The sequence below is a fragment of the Pagrus pagrus genome, assembly GCF_965226575.1.
Source record: "Pagrus pagrus genome assembly, chromosome: 6".
NCBI lineage: Eukaryota > Metazoa > Chordata > Actinopteri > Spariformes > Sparidae > Pagrus > Pagrus pagrus.
In genome coordinates, this window is record NC_140190.1 from 22,726,320 (window position 1) to 22,743,081 (window position 16,762).

Sequence of the window (16,762 nt, forward strand, 5' to 3'; positions counted from 1 at the left end):
TTGTCGCAAAAATGGCGGCACTGCTGCTGCAGGAGTTGGAGAGCGCCGAGATATCTAAGTTACCAAAAACAGTTCAAAACAAACTGGAGAGGATTCTTTCGGATCAGCAATATGAAATCGATTCTCTGAAAGCACAGCAGGAACAATTTCGGGTTGACAGCGGTAAGATAAAGCCTGGAATTTTGATAGTTAGCGGTGCTAAAGTGTTTTGCTTTGCTCATCATGCACACATGTCGGTTAACGGCACAAAGTTAAACTTCATAATTTAACTTTAAATATACTAACACATTAACCTCACGTTGTAAATTGTGTTGGATTTCTATCAATGGCTTACAGAGTGTGTACTAAAGCTAACGTTAGGTCAAACTGCCCGCTATCATCTACCACGATTTGTTGCTAATGCTAGCCTTAGCTAACCTACATGCTAGCTGTGAGCATTGACATAAACAAGATGACATTGAACAGTAAATGACTGAATGAAGTAGAGGTATCCAGCTAACTGTCCTAACGTTTAATGTCTGTTTCTGCTAACCTTCCTACAGAGCAACACTTCTTTGAAAAAGTGAAACAGCTCGCTCAATGTCAGGAGGAGTTTTTGTCCCAGACTCAAGATCATCTTAAACTCAAAGAGGAGTTTACCAAGCTTGGTAAGAGTAACTGAACGTACTGTAACATTAGCTCGACTCAGCTCTTCTGGGTTGTATTACTTCATGATATTGACTTCCTTCAAATCCTCCTTTCAGACGATGAACTTAAAACTGTGCGTGAGAAGAACAGGGAATATGAATCCGGTCAAGAGAGGTTGTCATCAGAGAAGGTAAGGCAAAGAAAATCAGCCATGATCATAATAATCAATTTGTTTCAGTCATGTTACTGTGTGGTCATATTCTGTGTTAATATGTGCTGCTGCCACGTTTTACAGAAGTTTATGATAGTAAATGAGTCTTTGAGTTTTGGACTGTTGGTTGGACAAAAGAAATAATTTGAAGACATCATTGGAAAATTGTGACCAGATTTTTTTCAATTTTTTTGATCTTTTGTGGGCTAAATGATTGATTTATGAGTTGTGAAAATAATCGGCAGATTAACTGATAATGAAATAATCCTTAGTTCCAGCCACCCTACATGGTGATGACTTACATGTAATTAGCGGTGCTGCTGTAATAGTTGCAGTATGGGTGATGTCTGTCTACACTCAATCAACTTATCTGCTAACTTTAGTACAGTTCTATTTCTGTATATATTCCAGATGTTAAGACTTGCCTACATTTGTTTGCTGTATTTTTCTAATTTGATCAAGCCTCTGTCAACACATCAATGATCATCCACACAACACTTTTAAGAAGCTTTTGTCAACAAGTGTCTCCTAAAGCATATAAAAAAACATCCATCATTGTTTTTGTTGTTTTGCATTCGGTTTTATCGTGTGATTCTTTGAATTTCCTATTGGCATACAGTACCTGGAGAGAAAAATGTATTGGAAATGCTTCAACTCCATGTTGAAGAATGGACCAACTTTTTCAATTAACTTTATAGTTGAACTCACTGAATGGTATATTGTTGTCACCAAATTTTCACATATAGTCTGTATGAAACGCTTCATTTGAAAGTTGTGTTTGCAATCCCTATGGTAAAAATGTTTCATGTGTTTAGACTTTGCTGGCAAAAGCCAAAGAGGAACTGGAGACAGAAAAGCGAGAGCTTCTGCGAACACTGGAGAGAAGATCCTTGGAAGTGGAGCATTTAAATGGTATGGATAGATGAATTAGACTTTAGACATTTGTTAAAGCTTTTCTTTTTGTTTCTGTTTTTTAAATACTAACTGGCTCTTGCTCTTGGCACTTGTGTTATTTCTGTTGCTCCACTAGATGACCTCAGGCAACTCAATGATAAGTTGGTGGAAGTCAGCACCTCTAAGATGGCCCTGCAGATGAAGTTAGATGAACTTGAAGCAGCTGAAGTCAACATTAAAGTGAGCGTTCTTGTCATTTTTACTATGATTTTTTTTTTTTATATATAATATCTTAACATCAGAGTTTTCTGTGGATGAAATGACTTTGTAAATGGCTATAACTGCCTACTAAAGTCAGCATATTCCCTTTTAAACAAGTCTCTGAATTCAGTTGTTTTGTTTTGCCTTTACAGTACAAGGAGAAGCGAATGGAACAAGAGAAGGAGCTGCTGAACGGCCAAACATCTTGGCTGAATGAAGAGTTGAAGGCTAAGAGTGAGGAGATGTTGTCCCTGTCCCGACAGAAAGGAAACGAGATCCTGGAACTGAAATGCAACCTGGAAAACAAGGAAGATGAGGCATGTCTCTTCTTGTTTATAAAGCTAAATGACATGGAGGAAATAAGCTATGATGGCTGGATGGATGAACAGAAAACGTTGGCACGACAGTATTTCATTTTGTTGAAGTACATCACTTTATATGTATAGACAGCAGTTTTGCAATAGACATGGTACATGGTTGGTACTTGGTACAGATCACTGTTCCTGCCCAGTGCTCTGCTTCTTTATGTACTGAGTCAATTTAAGTACTTTCTTCAGTTATGAATGATTACCATCATCTCTTACGGTCTTTACTGAAGTTTTCTTCCTTTTGACTTTCAGTTAAAAAGACTCCAAGACCAAGTGAGCAGTTTGAAGACTTCAAATGAAAACCATCAGAAACAGAGTGAGGAGTTGGTCAGCAAACTAAAAGAAGTATGTGTGTGGTATTTCTTACAGCCTATCCCAAGTTTTCACCCTGTCTTCATTTACACAGAAACAAGAATTCAATTTTTGTCCTGTACTGTATATTCTGCAACAAACTAATCAGTGTGTATGACCGGGTTTTTACTCATTCTAGGCCAAGGAACAGCAAGTCACCATGGAGAAAAAGTTCAGAAATGAGCTGAATGCCAACATTAAACTTTCCAATCTATACAAGGTACGGCTATGACAAGAATCCGATGTGATGCCTCACTTTGTACCAACAAAGAATTTACTCCCAATGATTAATTTCAGTCCAGGAAGTATCACTGTTTCACATCTTTTAGAATATTCAAGTACCAAATGACTTCTCGAATTTGTGATTAGTGAGGTTTTTAATGGTGAAATCACAGCAATAACTTTTTGATATTATTTTTTTAAACTTCTAAAATCACCTTTCATGTATGTGAAGATAGTAATGTAGTACCAGCCAGGACTGTTATGTTTAAGTTCCTTTGCCATTCTTTTACCAACACTAACCCCGTTGTTGTGGTGACAGGGAGCAGCAGCAGATTCTGAGGCAAAAAGTGAGGAGCTGGGTCGGGCAGTGGAAGAGCTGCATAAACTGCTGAAGGATGCTGGAGAAGGTGCAAGGCTATCACACTATGACCACTACTACCATTCCCATTATTTAGTGCTCGACTTCTTCAGACACATTTTGCTTAGTGGTTTAACTGTTAATGTAGTTTCCAGTTATTGCTATTTGCTGATGGTTGTCCTGTTTACTTCTTCTGCCTCAGCCAACAAGGCCCTTGAGGAGAAGGTGCAGGAGATGAATGGTGCCACAGACAAGAGTGTTGCTGAGCTAAAGGAGAGGATCCAGGTTCTTGAGAAAGAGTTGGACAATGCCAATGAGCTGCTGTCAAGTTCTAAACTCAGAGGTTTGTTGGGGTGATTTTTGCCTTCATTGCACTTTTTACATTGTGGACATCCTAAACTCAACTTTCTTGGATTTAAAATAAAGAAAATCCCTGAATGTTTGCTTTTCTTAAATCAGCAACTTTAACCTGTGATCTCTCCTCTACTGTTTGAATGTCCAGGCCCTGTTGGTACATCTGTGCTCACAGAGGAACAAATGACAACAATGTCTCCAACAGCAGCTGCTGTATCCAAGATCAAGCCTGGCATGAAGCTGACAGAGGTATGTGCAACTGAATTTCAACACCCAAATCACTTAATTAGATACTAGTAGAATTTGGAAATGGATCCAAGGTTATGCCTTGTGAAAATTGGTTTGTTATTGATACGTTGCAACGGACTGCTACAATAATCGATGTAATGCAGTCGGTAAACCAAGTTAAGTTGATACTTGGTTTGTTTTTGACTTGGAAATACCTCAGTGTAGGACTGTTGCATTTAGAATGCACGTTTATGGGGCTATTAAGCGATATTAGCTAGTTGTTATCTACTTGCTGTGTTGAACTAACTTAGTACAGCAAAGTTGTTTCCCTTTTGGGCTGTCTTGTTTTGATACAAGCTGTAATCTGTATTTTCAGTTGTATACAGCATATGTGGAGAGCCAAGAGCAGCTGCAGTTGGAGCGTTTGGAGAACAAACGGGTCAACAAGTACCTGGATGACATTGTGCAGGAAGTGGAAGCAAAAGCCCCCATCCTCAAACGGCAAAGGGACGAACACGAGCGCATGCAGAAGTCAGTGGCCAGTCTTTCTGCCAAGCTGGAGCAGGCTGTTAAGGTGAGTAATGCAGAAAAGACAACATTTTATTAGGTTACATGTGTGCTTTTCCTCCATCATAGATTCATTTGTGTTGTGTTGGTCATTACATGCTTAATGCGTGCAAATTTTATGGTTAGTATGATAAATGAGTAAATACATTTCTCAGTGGACCAAAATGAAAAATAATACTGATCAATACTGGTTGGTAAAGAAAAAATGTATAATAATACTACAATTAGTATTTTATTTAAAAAAAAATGTTTTATGTGTGTTTACTTAAGGAGGTGCACCGTCTGCAGAAGGAGGCTGACGAAGCTAACAAGCGCTCCTCAGTTATGGAAAGGGACAACCAGAGGTGTGAACTGCAGCTGGTAGACATGGCCCAGCAGGTGCGTTTTCAATTTTTTCCTCCAGGTTTAAAAATAATGCCTGTAAAATATGCATTATCAGATTTCTCAGCATTCTTATTTTTCTATTTTCCATCCTTTGTCTTTCCTCTCAGGTGCGTGTGCTGCTGATCGAGCTGGAAGAGGCTCGTGGAAACCATGTTGTTCATGAGGAGGAGGTGAGCTCGGCCGACGTCAGCAGCACATCAGAGGTGATCAGCCAACACCTGGTGACCTTCCGCAGTGTAGAGGAGCTACAGAAGCAGAACCAGCGTCTTCTGGTGGCCCTCAGAGAGCTCAGTGATGCCCAGGAGAAGGAGGAGTTTGAGGCCACTGGCAATAAGTATGTTAGAATGTGTGCTGACTTGAATTTTTTTTGTGTGAGGAAAGACATGCTTAGGATCACGCATGGCAACTTTTAAAACAACCTGTTGTTATATTCACAAATCCATTATTATCTTAAGACGTCAAATTGTTAGTTGGGCTAAGAAGTATGAACTGTTACAGGCGAGGTGAACTGGAGCAGAGTTTGAACAAAGCCCAGACTGAGCTGGAGTCCCTGAAAGAGCAACGCAGCCAACAGGTCAAGATGACTGAGTCCATCGTCAGGCAAAGGGACATGTACCGTGTGCTGCTGGCTCAGGCAACTGGAGTCAGCTTCCCACAGCAAGGTAACGGACACAAGAGGAACCAAATTACATTCTGTTGACAGAATACATGACATCCCGTGCTTGCACATTTAGCTGCTTCGATTATGGTACAAAGCATTGTTTAGTTTCAGTCAGCAGCACAAATTGCCCTAATACATTGCTGGGATTTTTCATATTTGACTGAACTTCTGATTGTTTTCCTGAAGGTGCACCACCTGAGGAGTTCTCCCTGACTTCCACCCCCCGTCGCTCACCTTCATCCATTCCCGCCACTGGAACACCCACTGCGCTTGTCTCCATGGCAACAGAGTCAACTGAAGCATTGGAGGCCAAGGCAGCTTTGCGACAGGTGAGTGCCATATTTTCAAATTTGCAGACAGCATTTAAACTGATATTTTCACAATTTTTACTGCAGCTGCCAGCAGCAAATATACAACAGATGTAGACATAAGAAGTGTTTTTATTGAGTGTGTTAATCTCAGCAGCGTAGGTTATCTGCTCTCATAGCATCAGCTGTCCAGATTTGATCACTGAAAAATAGCAAGGCTATCTGTAGAACTGTATTTATGTATGTATTCACTTATGACTCTGCCACTAGATGGCAATGTGTCTTTACTAAGAGATCAGTTGTTATGTGAATGAAGTGGAGTAAAGTTAAAGAGTGCAACAGTGTCAAGTGCACAAATAAGAAAGAAGCTAAGCTGAAAAGGATTTAGGTTTATGTGAGTGAAAACACTCGAAAGTACTCTCATAGGAATGGGTCAAAGCCTGGAGTAACATGTGTTTGTCACCCATTTAAAAATGGTATTTCTCAGATAAAAAATAACTAACTGTTGACACTAAACAAATTCTGTCTGGTTGCATCTTCAGTTGCAGGAGGTCTTCTCCACCTATAAGAAGGAGCGTGTGGTGAGTGACAAAGCACTGATGGAGCAGAATGAGAAGCTCCAGGAGCAGCTTTCTGACCTACACTCCCAGAATGCCAAGATATCCACCCAGCTAGAGTTTGCATCCAAGAGGTTAGTGTGAAAAACATGAGCAGCAACAGCTTGCATTTAAAAAGTAACTACTATTCTGATGTAACTCTAGACCTTCATTGCTTTTTCTAGTTTACTCACCCCATAATATGTTTTAAAAGTACATAGGAGAGCACATATGTCACTTAAAAGGATATCTGTGTCAAAAACATCAGGTATGAGATGCTGCAAGACAACGTTGAGAGCTACAGGAAAGAGATCGCTTCCCTTAGAGAGAAAGAACAGAAGATGTCCGCTGCTACGCAAAAGCATGAGCAGACCATCCACACTTTGAATGAGGATTTGAGAGCTGCCAAAGAGAAGGTGGCCATGGCTGAGGTTTGTATTCATTACAACAACTGTGTCCTTTTTCGTGGTGTCTATGCCCAAGTTTGTTTTCTTTGCCTTTTAATGCTGAGTCTTCTTGTCTTATCTCCTCCTGTTTCTTAGGGCCACGCTGAGAGCCTGCGAAAGGAAAGAGACATGCTGAAGCTGGTGGAGTCCAGGCTGAATCAGGAGAAGGAGACAATCCTGGGCCAACAACAGACCCAGAACCTGCTTCTGACCAACCTCCAGACCATTCAGGTAATCCATAAGTGTGATATTTCTTGCTCATTGTGTCAAGCTCACATAAACACAGTTCAAAGTCATAACTGCTGCCTTCTTTTAGGCCACTCTTGAGCGTTCGGAGACTGATACACGTCAGCGTCTAAACAGCCAGTTGGAGAAGCAAGAACGTGAGATCTCCCAGCTGCAGAAGAGGCTGGAGAACGAGGTAGAGCAGCGCCACCTGCTCAGCAGAAACCAGGAAGTAAGAAAAACTTTGAATCATTGACCATCTTTTTTCCGCCATTATACAAGGGTGTTGCACCTAAATCACATTTGCTTAAGTCTGAGTCCGAGCTGTTGTTGAGTACTAATAAATCAATACTGTTTACTGTCTTTGAGGAACAATGTACCACCTTATTTAATCTTGAAACACACCTTCTTTGAAAATTAAAGTCCATGCCTAGACTCACCCCAGCTCATGAATATAGATCAAATGGAACAGCCATTGAATATTTTGTTTACCGTACAACATAATTTTAATCATGTACAGATCCAGTTGATGGATGCAAAGAGGCAGCTGGAGACACAGGTGGCCTTACAACAGAAGACCAAGGAGCTGCTGAACACTGCCGAGTTGGAGCTCAACACCCTCAGGCTGCAACAAGGCAGCAGCGAAGCTCGTCACCCCCTCAGCTCCCCCTCTACACCCATTCTCAGAGGTTAGCACAAACCCAGAAGAACGTAACCAGCATTACAATACACATAGTAATCCATGCACAGGCCTAAACATATCGTGCTTTCCCTGGTCCTCATTAAATCCCATGACCTCAAATTCAAGCAAAACAATACCTTGGTTAACATCTTTGGAATCAAATCATTTAAAGCATCTTGTAAAGTTACTGTCTGTAATTATTGTGTGCTACTCTGACCATTTACATGCTTGTTTGCATTTTTGGGACGCTAATAAGACAAGTAAATTGCCCAATTTTACAAGTTCTGTCCTTTTTCCTTCTCGACTGACCCAGTTTTATACTTGACCTACTTTTTAAAAAAATATATATATGCTAAGATGCTATGGTTCTTTTAACAGTTTATATGAGACAGATCAAATATAAAATCCAATGAGTTTTTAAGCACAGACTCTTAACAATGTAATGGTGTTTTCATTTATCCACAATACATCCTCCCTCCCCTCTTTAAGGCACATACTAATTGTACTGTTGTCAAATTTCATTTCTTACCTCTGGCACTGCTTCGTCCTGGTTTTTAGGCCTGCAGGGTTCAGATCAAGACAGAGAGGACCTACAGAGCCGCCTGCGGCTGGCTGAAACCCGGGCAGAGGAGCTGGCAGAGAACCTCAGGGCTGCCACCTCTAGCATGGAGCAGTACAGAGCCATGGCTCAGAGCCTGGAGGAGTCCCTGGACAAAGAGAAACAGGTGCAAAAGAAAAATCCACACTGCTTGTCAGCGTGCCACGTCTCAGTCAAAGCAATTGACCGCAACCACAAAAACGATTAAAAAAAATCATAAATACTTGTGCAAATATAATACAGGATTGCCTGCTTCCCACATAATTGCTCACACATCTGTGGTAATTATCTGACATTAAGTGCCAAAGTGTGGAAATTTATTATCATTACTTTTTATTGCATGATTTGGTTTTCCTGGGCAATTGTCTACCAGGTATTCATGATATAATCTTCAGTTGACAGAAGTTGTCAGCATTTTTCCTGCCAATTAAGCAATTACATGGCTTACTTAAAGGTTGTTGGACTAGGTTGTTAATTTTTTTCTCACCTCATAGTATTTGGGTGTTGTGTTGGCTAGAAACCTGACTTTCCCAAATGTGCACAGTTGAATTTTTTTATTTAAAACAAGCCAAAATGTTACATTTTCATCTGAATTTCAGCAATTAGTGATGTATGTCTTAGCTTTTACCTCTGAAAAACATTTGGGATATTATTGCACAGTGGGAAATTTTGATTTATATGATTGAAATGTAATAAATGTTTTTTTCTTTTTAACCAGGTAACAGAACAAGCACGCTCATCCATTGAAGTTCGTATGAAGGAGGCTGAGCAGCAGCACCGCAGGCTGGAGGAGAAGCTTCTGGAAGCAGCGAAGGAGAAACAGGAGTTGGAGGAGCAGAAGAGGAGAGCCCAGGCCTCTCTGGAGGAGCAGGTATATTCCATCTCACATTTTAAGCTATTTTTATACATATTGATTCAAAATGCTGCCAATCTCCTTTTTAAAATGTAAGAGAAATGTAGATGCTAAAACAAATTTTTCATTTTAATGTTCAGTTTTATTTGACATTATACATCATTTTAGATAAACGGTCTGAGGAGAAGTCTCAGCAGTGCCCAGGCAGATCACCAGTCAGTGCTTCAGCAAGTGGCGGTATCTGAAGCCCACCAGCAGCAGGCTCTAAAAGACAGCCAGGAGCAGGTAAGCAGCTCTTATGCAATTTTATATCAAGGATTACAATGAACATTTCTTATTTTATGGGAATGTTACAGGTTTGAGGCCTATACAATCACTTTTTTAATGTAATTGAAATCAACGTATCCAATATTTATCTCTATTTCATTTCCTGTTTTCTAATAACTTTTAAAAGAAATTTCCTCCAGAATAAACTGGGGAAAAAACACATTTTCCTCATGTACATATTTTACTCATAGTATTTCACATAATATGGATTTCATAAAATATCTCTCTGTACAACTAGTTATATATCTCAGAAATAAAAGGCTATTCCATTGGGAGCAGAGGTTCATTGTATCCTGTTATATTCTGTCAAATTCTTTAAAATCTGCGTAGAGCTCCTGTCTCAGCATACCTCTCTGAGTGATCACAAAGCAAGAAGAAACATCAAGTAATGTTAAAAACAGCTTACTATATCGCTAAAACATCTAGTAAAACTGCCAACCAGATGTCGAGATGGATCAGGCAATGAAAAGACTTGAGTGACATTTAATTATCCCACTGTCAGGTTTTCCAATGGCAACCAAAAGGGCAAGTGCAATTACACGCTTTTACTTTAACATCTGAGGACGATAGCAAATCGTTATTTCGTTGTTGTTTTTTCCGTTTCCCAGGCGAAGCTGGCAGCTGAAGCACAAGATAAGTATGAGCGGGAGATGATGCTGCATGCCGCAGACGTAGAGGCCCTGCAGGCTGCTAAGGCTCAGGCCCTGCAGGCCGTCGAGCTCAGACACCAGCTGGAGGAGAGAGCCCAAAGGATCAGTGCTGAGCTTCTGGAGGCAAGGGTCTCCTGGGAGGAGCAGGAGAAGATCCTCAAGGTCAGTTGTTGAGGAGAATGATGCACATATAGGTGGTGACCAGTCAGGATTAGATAAAATCACAGGAACATCTCTTTCACAGTAAAACTGCATATTATAAGACATTTATATCAGGGACATTGAATTTGATCATATTTTAAGGTGTTATAATTATTTTGTTCAGCTACTACTTATCATTTGTCTTTAATAGAAATTAAAGTAATAACATTTCGATTGAAATTTCTCTGTTCGTATCAAAGGAGGAGACATCCAAGATGGAGAGCCGCAATGAGGAGTTGCAGAGGCAGAACACCCTCCTGCATGAACAGATCCAGACGATGAGCAGCAAGATGGCTGACAATTTGCAACGTGCTGCCAGTGAAAGTTCAATGAACATCTCCCTGTCTGAAGAGGGCAAATCTCAAGATCAAGTCCTAGAGATTCTCAGGTAAAGCACTTTCTTCCCTTCTTGTACTTAAAGAGTCAAATGAAGTCTATATAGTAAATTGAAAAAAAAAAAAAAAAAATGTCCTTCACTATTTTTGGTATCCTTATTTGTTCTCCATCGCAGGTTTGTTCGTCGGGAGAAGGAGATTGCAGAGTCTCGTTTTGAAGTTGCTCAAGGGGAGAGTTTGCGTTACCGTCTGAGGGTGGAGCATATGGAACGAGAGTTGAAGGAGGTGCAGGACAGCTTAAGTGCCTCAAAGGAGAGGATGCAGGTACTTTACAGATAATGTTGCTGACAAAACTTTTTCTTCAGCAAGGTCAGAATGTGACATTGCAGGTGTAGTGAACAAGCTAGCTGGCAGGCTCGGATGTTTGTATTTTTTGACTCCTGACCACTAAAAACAATATCTGTCAATATTTTTTTTATACCAGTTAATTGAGTTGGTTGATTAAAAGAAAATTGAGAATCTCTTTTCTTGGACAGTTTGTTTATCTTTGTTAATAAATCCTCAGTTTGCTCACTTTCCTCCAAGGATGTGAGGTCAAGGGCAATATAGTCAATAATAACAATAAGAAGACATATATTCATACAAGTCTAACCTGGGTAATAGGACTCAAACCTAGACTAAAAGCCCAATGATATTCTTACTCAGGTGACAGCGAAGACCCTGGCTCAGCACGATGAGCTGATGAAGAAGACAGAGACGATGAGCATCCTGATGGAGACCAACAAGATGCTGAGAGAGGAGAAGGACAAGATTGAGCAAGAACTGCAGCAAACCCAAGCTAAGGTATCTTTTTAAAGAAAAAAATTGAATTTGTTGCGTTGCATATGATATCCTGTCCTATAATATACTCTGGATTTACTCTAGTATCGTGGTATTAGAAGCTGTTGACGTTTTTGAGAAGTACTCCTGGGTGAACTCCCAAATCCAGTCTTTTCAGCTCACCTTCTGTGTTTCAGCTACAAAAGCTTGAGTCAGACATCATGCCGCTGCAGCAGGCTAACTCTGAGCTGAGCGAGAAGAGTGGCATGCTGCAGGCAGAGAAGAAGATACTGGAAGAGGAGATCAAGCGCTGGAAAGCTCGTACTCAGGTCAGTGAAAGGACTAGAAAGAAATTAAAAAATGTATAATGTTGAAGAGGAAAAATACATCTGTCATTGGAAAAGTAGATGTCTTACTACTTTAAATATGTTATAAAGAAAAGAAGTGTTACTGGTGTAAAATGATAAAACATTACAAATAAAAACAACTTCTTCTCATGTTCTTTTAGCATTTGGTGAGCCAGCAAAAAGATTCAGATCCAGAAGAGTATAAACGTCTGCACTTAGAGAAGGAGGCGCATCTCAAACGCATTCAGCAGCTCAATGAGGAGAACTCCAGACTTAAAGCAGAGGCTGTAAGGTGAGGGATTATGAATGATTTATCTGCTGAATTTTTATTAAGCAGCATATGTGATAACCTTTTCTTTCTCCATTCCTACTGGTTCTTTTCTGCCACTACATTTTCACAACCACTTCTTTTCTCTCTATCAAGGACCAATAATCTGACCACATCCCTCCAAAGCCAGATGCAGAACTTGCGTGACAATATAAGTAAGGTAAATGATGAGAGGAATACGCTGAAGAAGGACGTTGAGACCAAGAACCAGGAGCTCCAGGAGAAGGTGCGGACTATCACCCAGGTCAAGAAGATTGGACGGCGTTATAAAACTCAGTACGATGAACTCAAAGTGGAACATGACAAGGTGAGAGATCAGTAGCTGTTATTCTCAGAGCCTTAGTCTTTCAACAAAAAGTTAATGGTTGTATTGTATGTTTCGATATATTTTGACTAGTCGCTTAAAGCCACCCCTGTTATGCTGTTTTTAGCATAATTAATTTTTCATACTGCGTTTCCCGTAGATGGTTGCTGAGGCTGCAGCAGGCCCATCCCAAGAAGAAGAGGCTCGTCAAGCATCAGTTCAGGAGCTGCAGAGCCTCAGAGATTCTCTGAGCCAGGCCGAAGCTAAGACCAGAGAGCTGGAAGGACAGCTTGAGAACGTCAACAAGGTTAAACACCAAGTTTCAGCCAAACCCTTTGAACTGTCTCCTTTGTAGTTACTTTGTAGTCGCTTGCATAACTAACAGTTTACATCACTGCAAAAATATTCATAAAAAGGCAGTATATAGACGGTTCTATACCAAATAAGTTTGTGTTTTCTATATTCATTCAGACATTCATTTGTATCATGTCTTCTTGACCTGTGACAGGTGGTTACAGAGCGTGAAACTGAGGGGCGTAATGCCCAAGAACAGACCGCCAGGCTGCAGGCAGAACTGACCAGGCTGAGGCAGGATCTGCAGGATAAAGTTTCTCAGGAAGACACGCTGAGACAGCAGATGACTGAGAAGGAGGAGAAGACCAGGAAGGCCATTGTTTTTGCCAAGCAGAAGATCAATCAGCTTATAGGTGAGAGGTTGTCCCTCATATTACATCAAATGGACCAGTGATAAATTATATTTTTCATAGATCCGTCTCTTCTGTTTTGCCATATTGTAGTTCTGCTTTTTATTTATTTTTTGAATCTCAGCCCTAAATTTTAAAACCTTAATCTATGTCCAGCCTCCAAAGACCAGCTTCAGAAGGAAAATGAGGAGCTAAAGCAACAGCGTGAGGAGCTGGAGGTGCGAGTGAGCGCTCTCAAGTCTCAATACGAGGGCCGCCTGAGTCGACAGGAGAGAGAGCTGAGAGACCTGCGAGGCCAACAGGAGAGACAAGAACAGAGAGATGAGCCACCTGAGGCAGGTCCCAGCAAGGTCAGAGTCTGCTTTAAAGTTTTCACAAGCCAGACATTTTAGTTTTTCACTGAATGCTGTCAGCTGAAGTTTAACACGTTGCAGTGGGGAAGATGTAACATTTAGCCCATCATGTTTGACTATACTAAACAAACTTAGATTATTTTACTTGTATCTAAAAGATCTGAGGAACCATGTTGCATGTAGTCAGCGTTTGATGCAGGTTGCTAAGACAGAACAAAAACAGCTTCCTAAAAAGACTGCATTCACTGTACAAAAGTATGCTAAAAACAGGATGTCAAGACAAGGGGTGGAAGTTAGAACTTTTCATCAATGTCAAATTTGCCTTAACTTTTTAGGTTTTGTTCTTAGAGCCAGAGATCATGAAGAGTTTGGTCCTACGTCATTTTAATGGACAACTGCTTCTCAATGGGCAATGTACTGATAAAATATCAGAGAATGGCAGCTTCCTGATGTCTAAAAAGAATGTCAAGTGACATTGTTGCCATTCTGATTGAAGTATCATTACTTTCGACGTCTTGTTGATCTTCATTGTGACTTTGCTTTTTGTCCTGATTTTCAGAACCAGGAGCAGCAGAGGAGCACAGAACAGAGGCAGATCAGTCTAAAGACAACCCCAGCTGCAGACAGGGGCAGGTATGATACCCAACCATTAAAACTGCTTATTGTTTTAAAGATTACACTGCAGTACAGCATTGGTTTATAAAAGTCTCATCTACAGATCTGGATCTCCTTTAAACACTTGCTTTGACTTGTCCAGGTCTTTCTTAAATTGAATGTATATTATTTTAGAGTCAATATTCATGTCCTGATCTTTGTCTCGGTCAGTGCCAGCACATCTGAGCCTCCAACTGCCAACATTAAGCCAACACCTGTCGTGGCTACAGCCAGCAAGCAGCCTGTCAATCCAGGGAACAAACCCACTCCAAGAGCAAGCATCAGGCCAATGATCACCCCAGCTACTGTACCCACCCCAACACCCACAGCTACTGTCATGCCCACTACACAGGTGGAGACCCAAGAAGGTAAGACACTGCAAAGCTTCAGACATACAGTAAACCAAATCCCCCAAATGTGTGTGTTAAGTGTAATTAATGCAGCTACAGGCTCAATAAAAGCTGAATCTGTTCTCCACAGCCATGCAGTCCACTGATGGCCCCCCGGTGGAGCATGTGACTGTGTACGGCAGTGCCAGCGGCTCAGTGCGCTCCGCCAGTCCCAACGTTCAGACCACGCTGGCCAGCCCCATGCTGACTGTGCAGCAGACCCAGACGCAGGCAACAGCATTCGTCCAACCAACTCAGCAACAGAGCGTGAGCCATGCAGAGCCAGCCAATCAGGAGCCACCGCCTGTGGTCATTGAGGCAACACCGAGCTCGCAGGTGGAATGGCCTTCAACATCCTCCACCTCCTCTGTGTTTGGGACTGGTGAGAAACTTAAACTTAAAGTTGAGATGTTTATGTGGAACAGCAAGTCAAAATTATAAAAGGGTTTTATTAATTCATATTTCTAGATTTAACACCCAGGCTCCCGTTTTGCAAATTTTGAAATAAAAAAAAACTGTGTGGTGTTAGTTATGTTTGAAACACTAATTTATGGAATTGTGTCATACAAGTTGGGAACCAGGTTTGGCTTTTTTGCTGCTTCATATTAAACAGTAGTTGCTGATACAGAAAGCCACTCTTCCAGTTTCCAGTTTATTTATTACTTACTGTTTTTTTCCCTCCATATCAAAGAGAAGTCTAAGCAAAAGTGATGTCTTATCTCTAGTTTCAGCTACGCCAGGAACCTCCTCCATGTCCAAGAGGCCTCGTGAGGAGGAGGACAGCACCACCATGGTCACTGACACAGAAACCACACAGGAGGACACTTCCAGGGCTCCTATACCTAAGAAGCTGCGCATCATCCAGAGAGTGGGTCCTGAGGTGAGGAAGGGGGTTGCAAAGAAGATGTAATATGTGTTTTAGATATTTTTAATGATCTGAAAACTGGTACAGTTAAGTTGTGGGTGTCATGTAGATTTTGTGTGTTCTTCTCAGGAGGAGGTGTTGGTGGAGGACAGCGCTGAGGCTGAGGGGGTGGTGCCAACGGACAGTGACGGTGCAGAAGCAAGTCAGGTTGGTCATCACATCAGTTAATTTTTTTTTCTATTGCTTTTCAGAGTGGCCACATGTGCTGCAAGTTCTTCTTTTACATTGGTTTCTCACCTGCCATTGCAAAAAAAGTTAGTCCTCTTTATGCCCAAAGAGTTATGGACAGCTGCACGTTTGTTTGTTTTTTGTTTGCTTTGTTTTGTTTTGTTTTGTTTTTATCATCAAGAAATCTCTAATACTTACAGATTTGCCATGAAGTCCTATTAAATCTAATCAGGGAAAGTACCAGTAAATGAAGTGTTAACAGGCAGGAGTAGTTACAGCAGAATTAATGTGCTAAATACTTGTTTGAACTATACAGTATGTGTCACACATTTATGGAGTATGTGATGTTTTTAAAAGAGTATGAATGAGTAGAATGCCTGTTGCTAATAGTGCCCATTGTTTCGCCCTGCAGACAGAGGAGTTTCCTGCACTGGAGGAAGGAGATGAGTGTGCAGCCTCCCAGTCTGTTTCAATGGACCAAGAAGTTACCTTGAGCCAAAGTGATACCCCTGACCAGCTGGAGCAGGAAGTAATCGTCATAGTAACAGACACAGAGAGTGAGGAGGACCAGGAGGAAGAGGAGGAAGAGGAAGAAGAGCAGGTAGAGTGTTTCTGTTGAGCGTTTAAAAAGGCAATAAATAATGTGTCATTGGACACCTGTTGCAGATTTTGTCTTTCAAAAATCTTTTGGTTTTCCTGCCACTAATTCTATGAACACCACTCAATGCAGGACTATGATGAGGAAGAAGAAGAAGAAGACGATGAGGAAGAGGAGGAGGAAGATGAAGAGGACGAGGAGGAAGACGACGGAGAGATGGGGGAGGAAGGAGAGGACAGCAATGAGGGGAGCGGAGATGGCAACGAGGCTTACGAAGGAGACGACACAGAGGTTAGATTACCTGCAACACATAATGTACTCACAGTTACAACTTTGACCTTGTATTCGTCCTCGCCCACACAGCTCTCACATCCAGTACGCCTCGTTAGCCCTTCCCACGCTTTCAGTCAGCGATTTACATAGCATTTCCAGCCTGCACACTCGCTTTTTCCACAGTCTCATTTCA

At 41.2% G+C, this 16,762-nt stretch overlaps 1 protein-coding gene across 3 annotated transcripts in view; it reads left to right on the forward strand.

Moving 5' to 3' along the window:
* Window positions 1-16,762, forward strand: part of tprb (translocated promoter region b, nuclear basket protein) — a 24,480-nt gene continuing 7,718 nt past the window's right edge. For all 3 annotated transcript variants that reach the window (XM_084355218.1, XM_084355219.1, XM_084355220.1), the window contains exons 1-41: window positions 1-162; window positions 543-647; window positions 744-817; window positions 1,654-1,750; window positions 1,869-1,972; window positions 2,146-2,310; window positions 2,614-2,706; window positions 2,852-2,932; window positions 3,254-3,341; window positions 3,495-3,635; window positions 3,795-3,895; window positions 4,251-4,448; window positions 4,712-4,819; window positions 4,933-5,159; window positions 5,324-5,487; window positions 5,673-5,815; window positions 6,337-6,485; window positions 6,659-6,821; window positions 6,933-7,067; window positions 7,153-7,293; window positions 7,582-7,750; window positions 8,302-8,468; window positions 9,060-9,212; window positions 9,363-9,479; window positions 10,130-10,333; window positions 10,573-10,760; window positions 10,884-11,031; window positions 11,413-11,550; window positions 11,724-11,855; window positions 12,035-12,165; window positions 12,298-12,508; window positions 12,666-12,812; window positions 13,014-13,212; window positions 13,366-13,559; window positions 14,122-14,195; window positions 14,388-14,584; window positions 14,697-14,987; window positions 15,331-15,485; window positions 15,600-15,677; window positions 16,111-16,299; window positions 16,429-16,587. In XM_084355218.1, coding sequence (XP_084211344.1) covers window positions 12-162; window positions 543-647; window positions 744-817; window positions 1,654-1,750; window positions 1,869-1,972; window positions 2,146-2,310; window positions 2,614-2,706; window positions 2,852-2,932; window positions 3,254-3,341; window positions 3,495-3,635; window positions 3,795-3,895; window positions 4,251-4,448; window positions 4,712-4,819; window positions 4,933-5,159; window positions 5,324-5,487; window positions 5,673-5,815; window positions 6,337-6,485; window positions 6,659-6,821; window positions 6,933-7,067; window positions 7,153-7,293; window positions 7,582-7,750; window positions 8,302-8,468; window positions 9,060-9,212; window positions 9,363-9,479; window positions 10,130-10,333; window positions 10,573-10,760; window positions 10,884-11,031; window positions 11,413-11,550; window positions 11,724-11,855; window positions 12,035-12,165; window positions 12,298-12,508; window positions 12,666-12,812; window positions 13,014-13,212; window positions 13,366-13,559; window positions 14,122-14,195; window positions 14,388-14,584; window positions 14,697-14,987; window positions 15,331-15,485; window positions 15,600-15,677; window positions 16,111-16,299; window positions 16,429-16,587 — 6,069 coding nt within the window. In that variant the 5' untranslated portion in view covers window positions 1-11. The remainder of the gene's footprint in view (window positions 163-542; window positions 648-743; window positions 818-1,653; window positions 1,751-1,868; window positions 1,973-2,145; window positions 2,311-2,613; window positions 2,707-2,851; window positions 2,933-3,253; window positions 3,342-3,494; window positions 3,636-3,794; window positions 3,896-4,250; window positions 4,449-4,711; window positions 4,820-4,932; window positions 5,160-5,323; window positions 5,488-5,672; window positions 5,816-6,336; window positions 6,486-6,658; window positions 6,822-6,932; window positions 7,068-7,152; window positions 7,294-7,581; window positions 7,751-8,301; window positions 8,469-9,059; window positions 9,213-9,362; window positions 9,480-10,129; window positions 10,334-10,572; window positions 10,761-10,883; window positions 11,032-11,412; window positions 11,551-11,723; window positions 11,856-12,034; window positions 12,166-12,297; window positions 12,509-12,665; window positions 12,813-13,013; window positions 13,213-13,365; window positions 13,560-14,121; window positions 14,196-14,387; window positions 14,585-14,696; window positions 14,988-15,330; window positions 15,486-15,599; window positions 15,678-16,110; window positions 16,300-16,428; window positions 16,588-16,762) is intronic.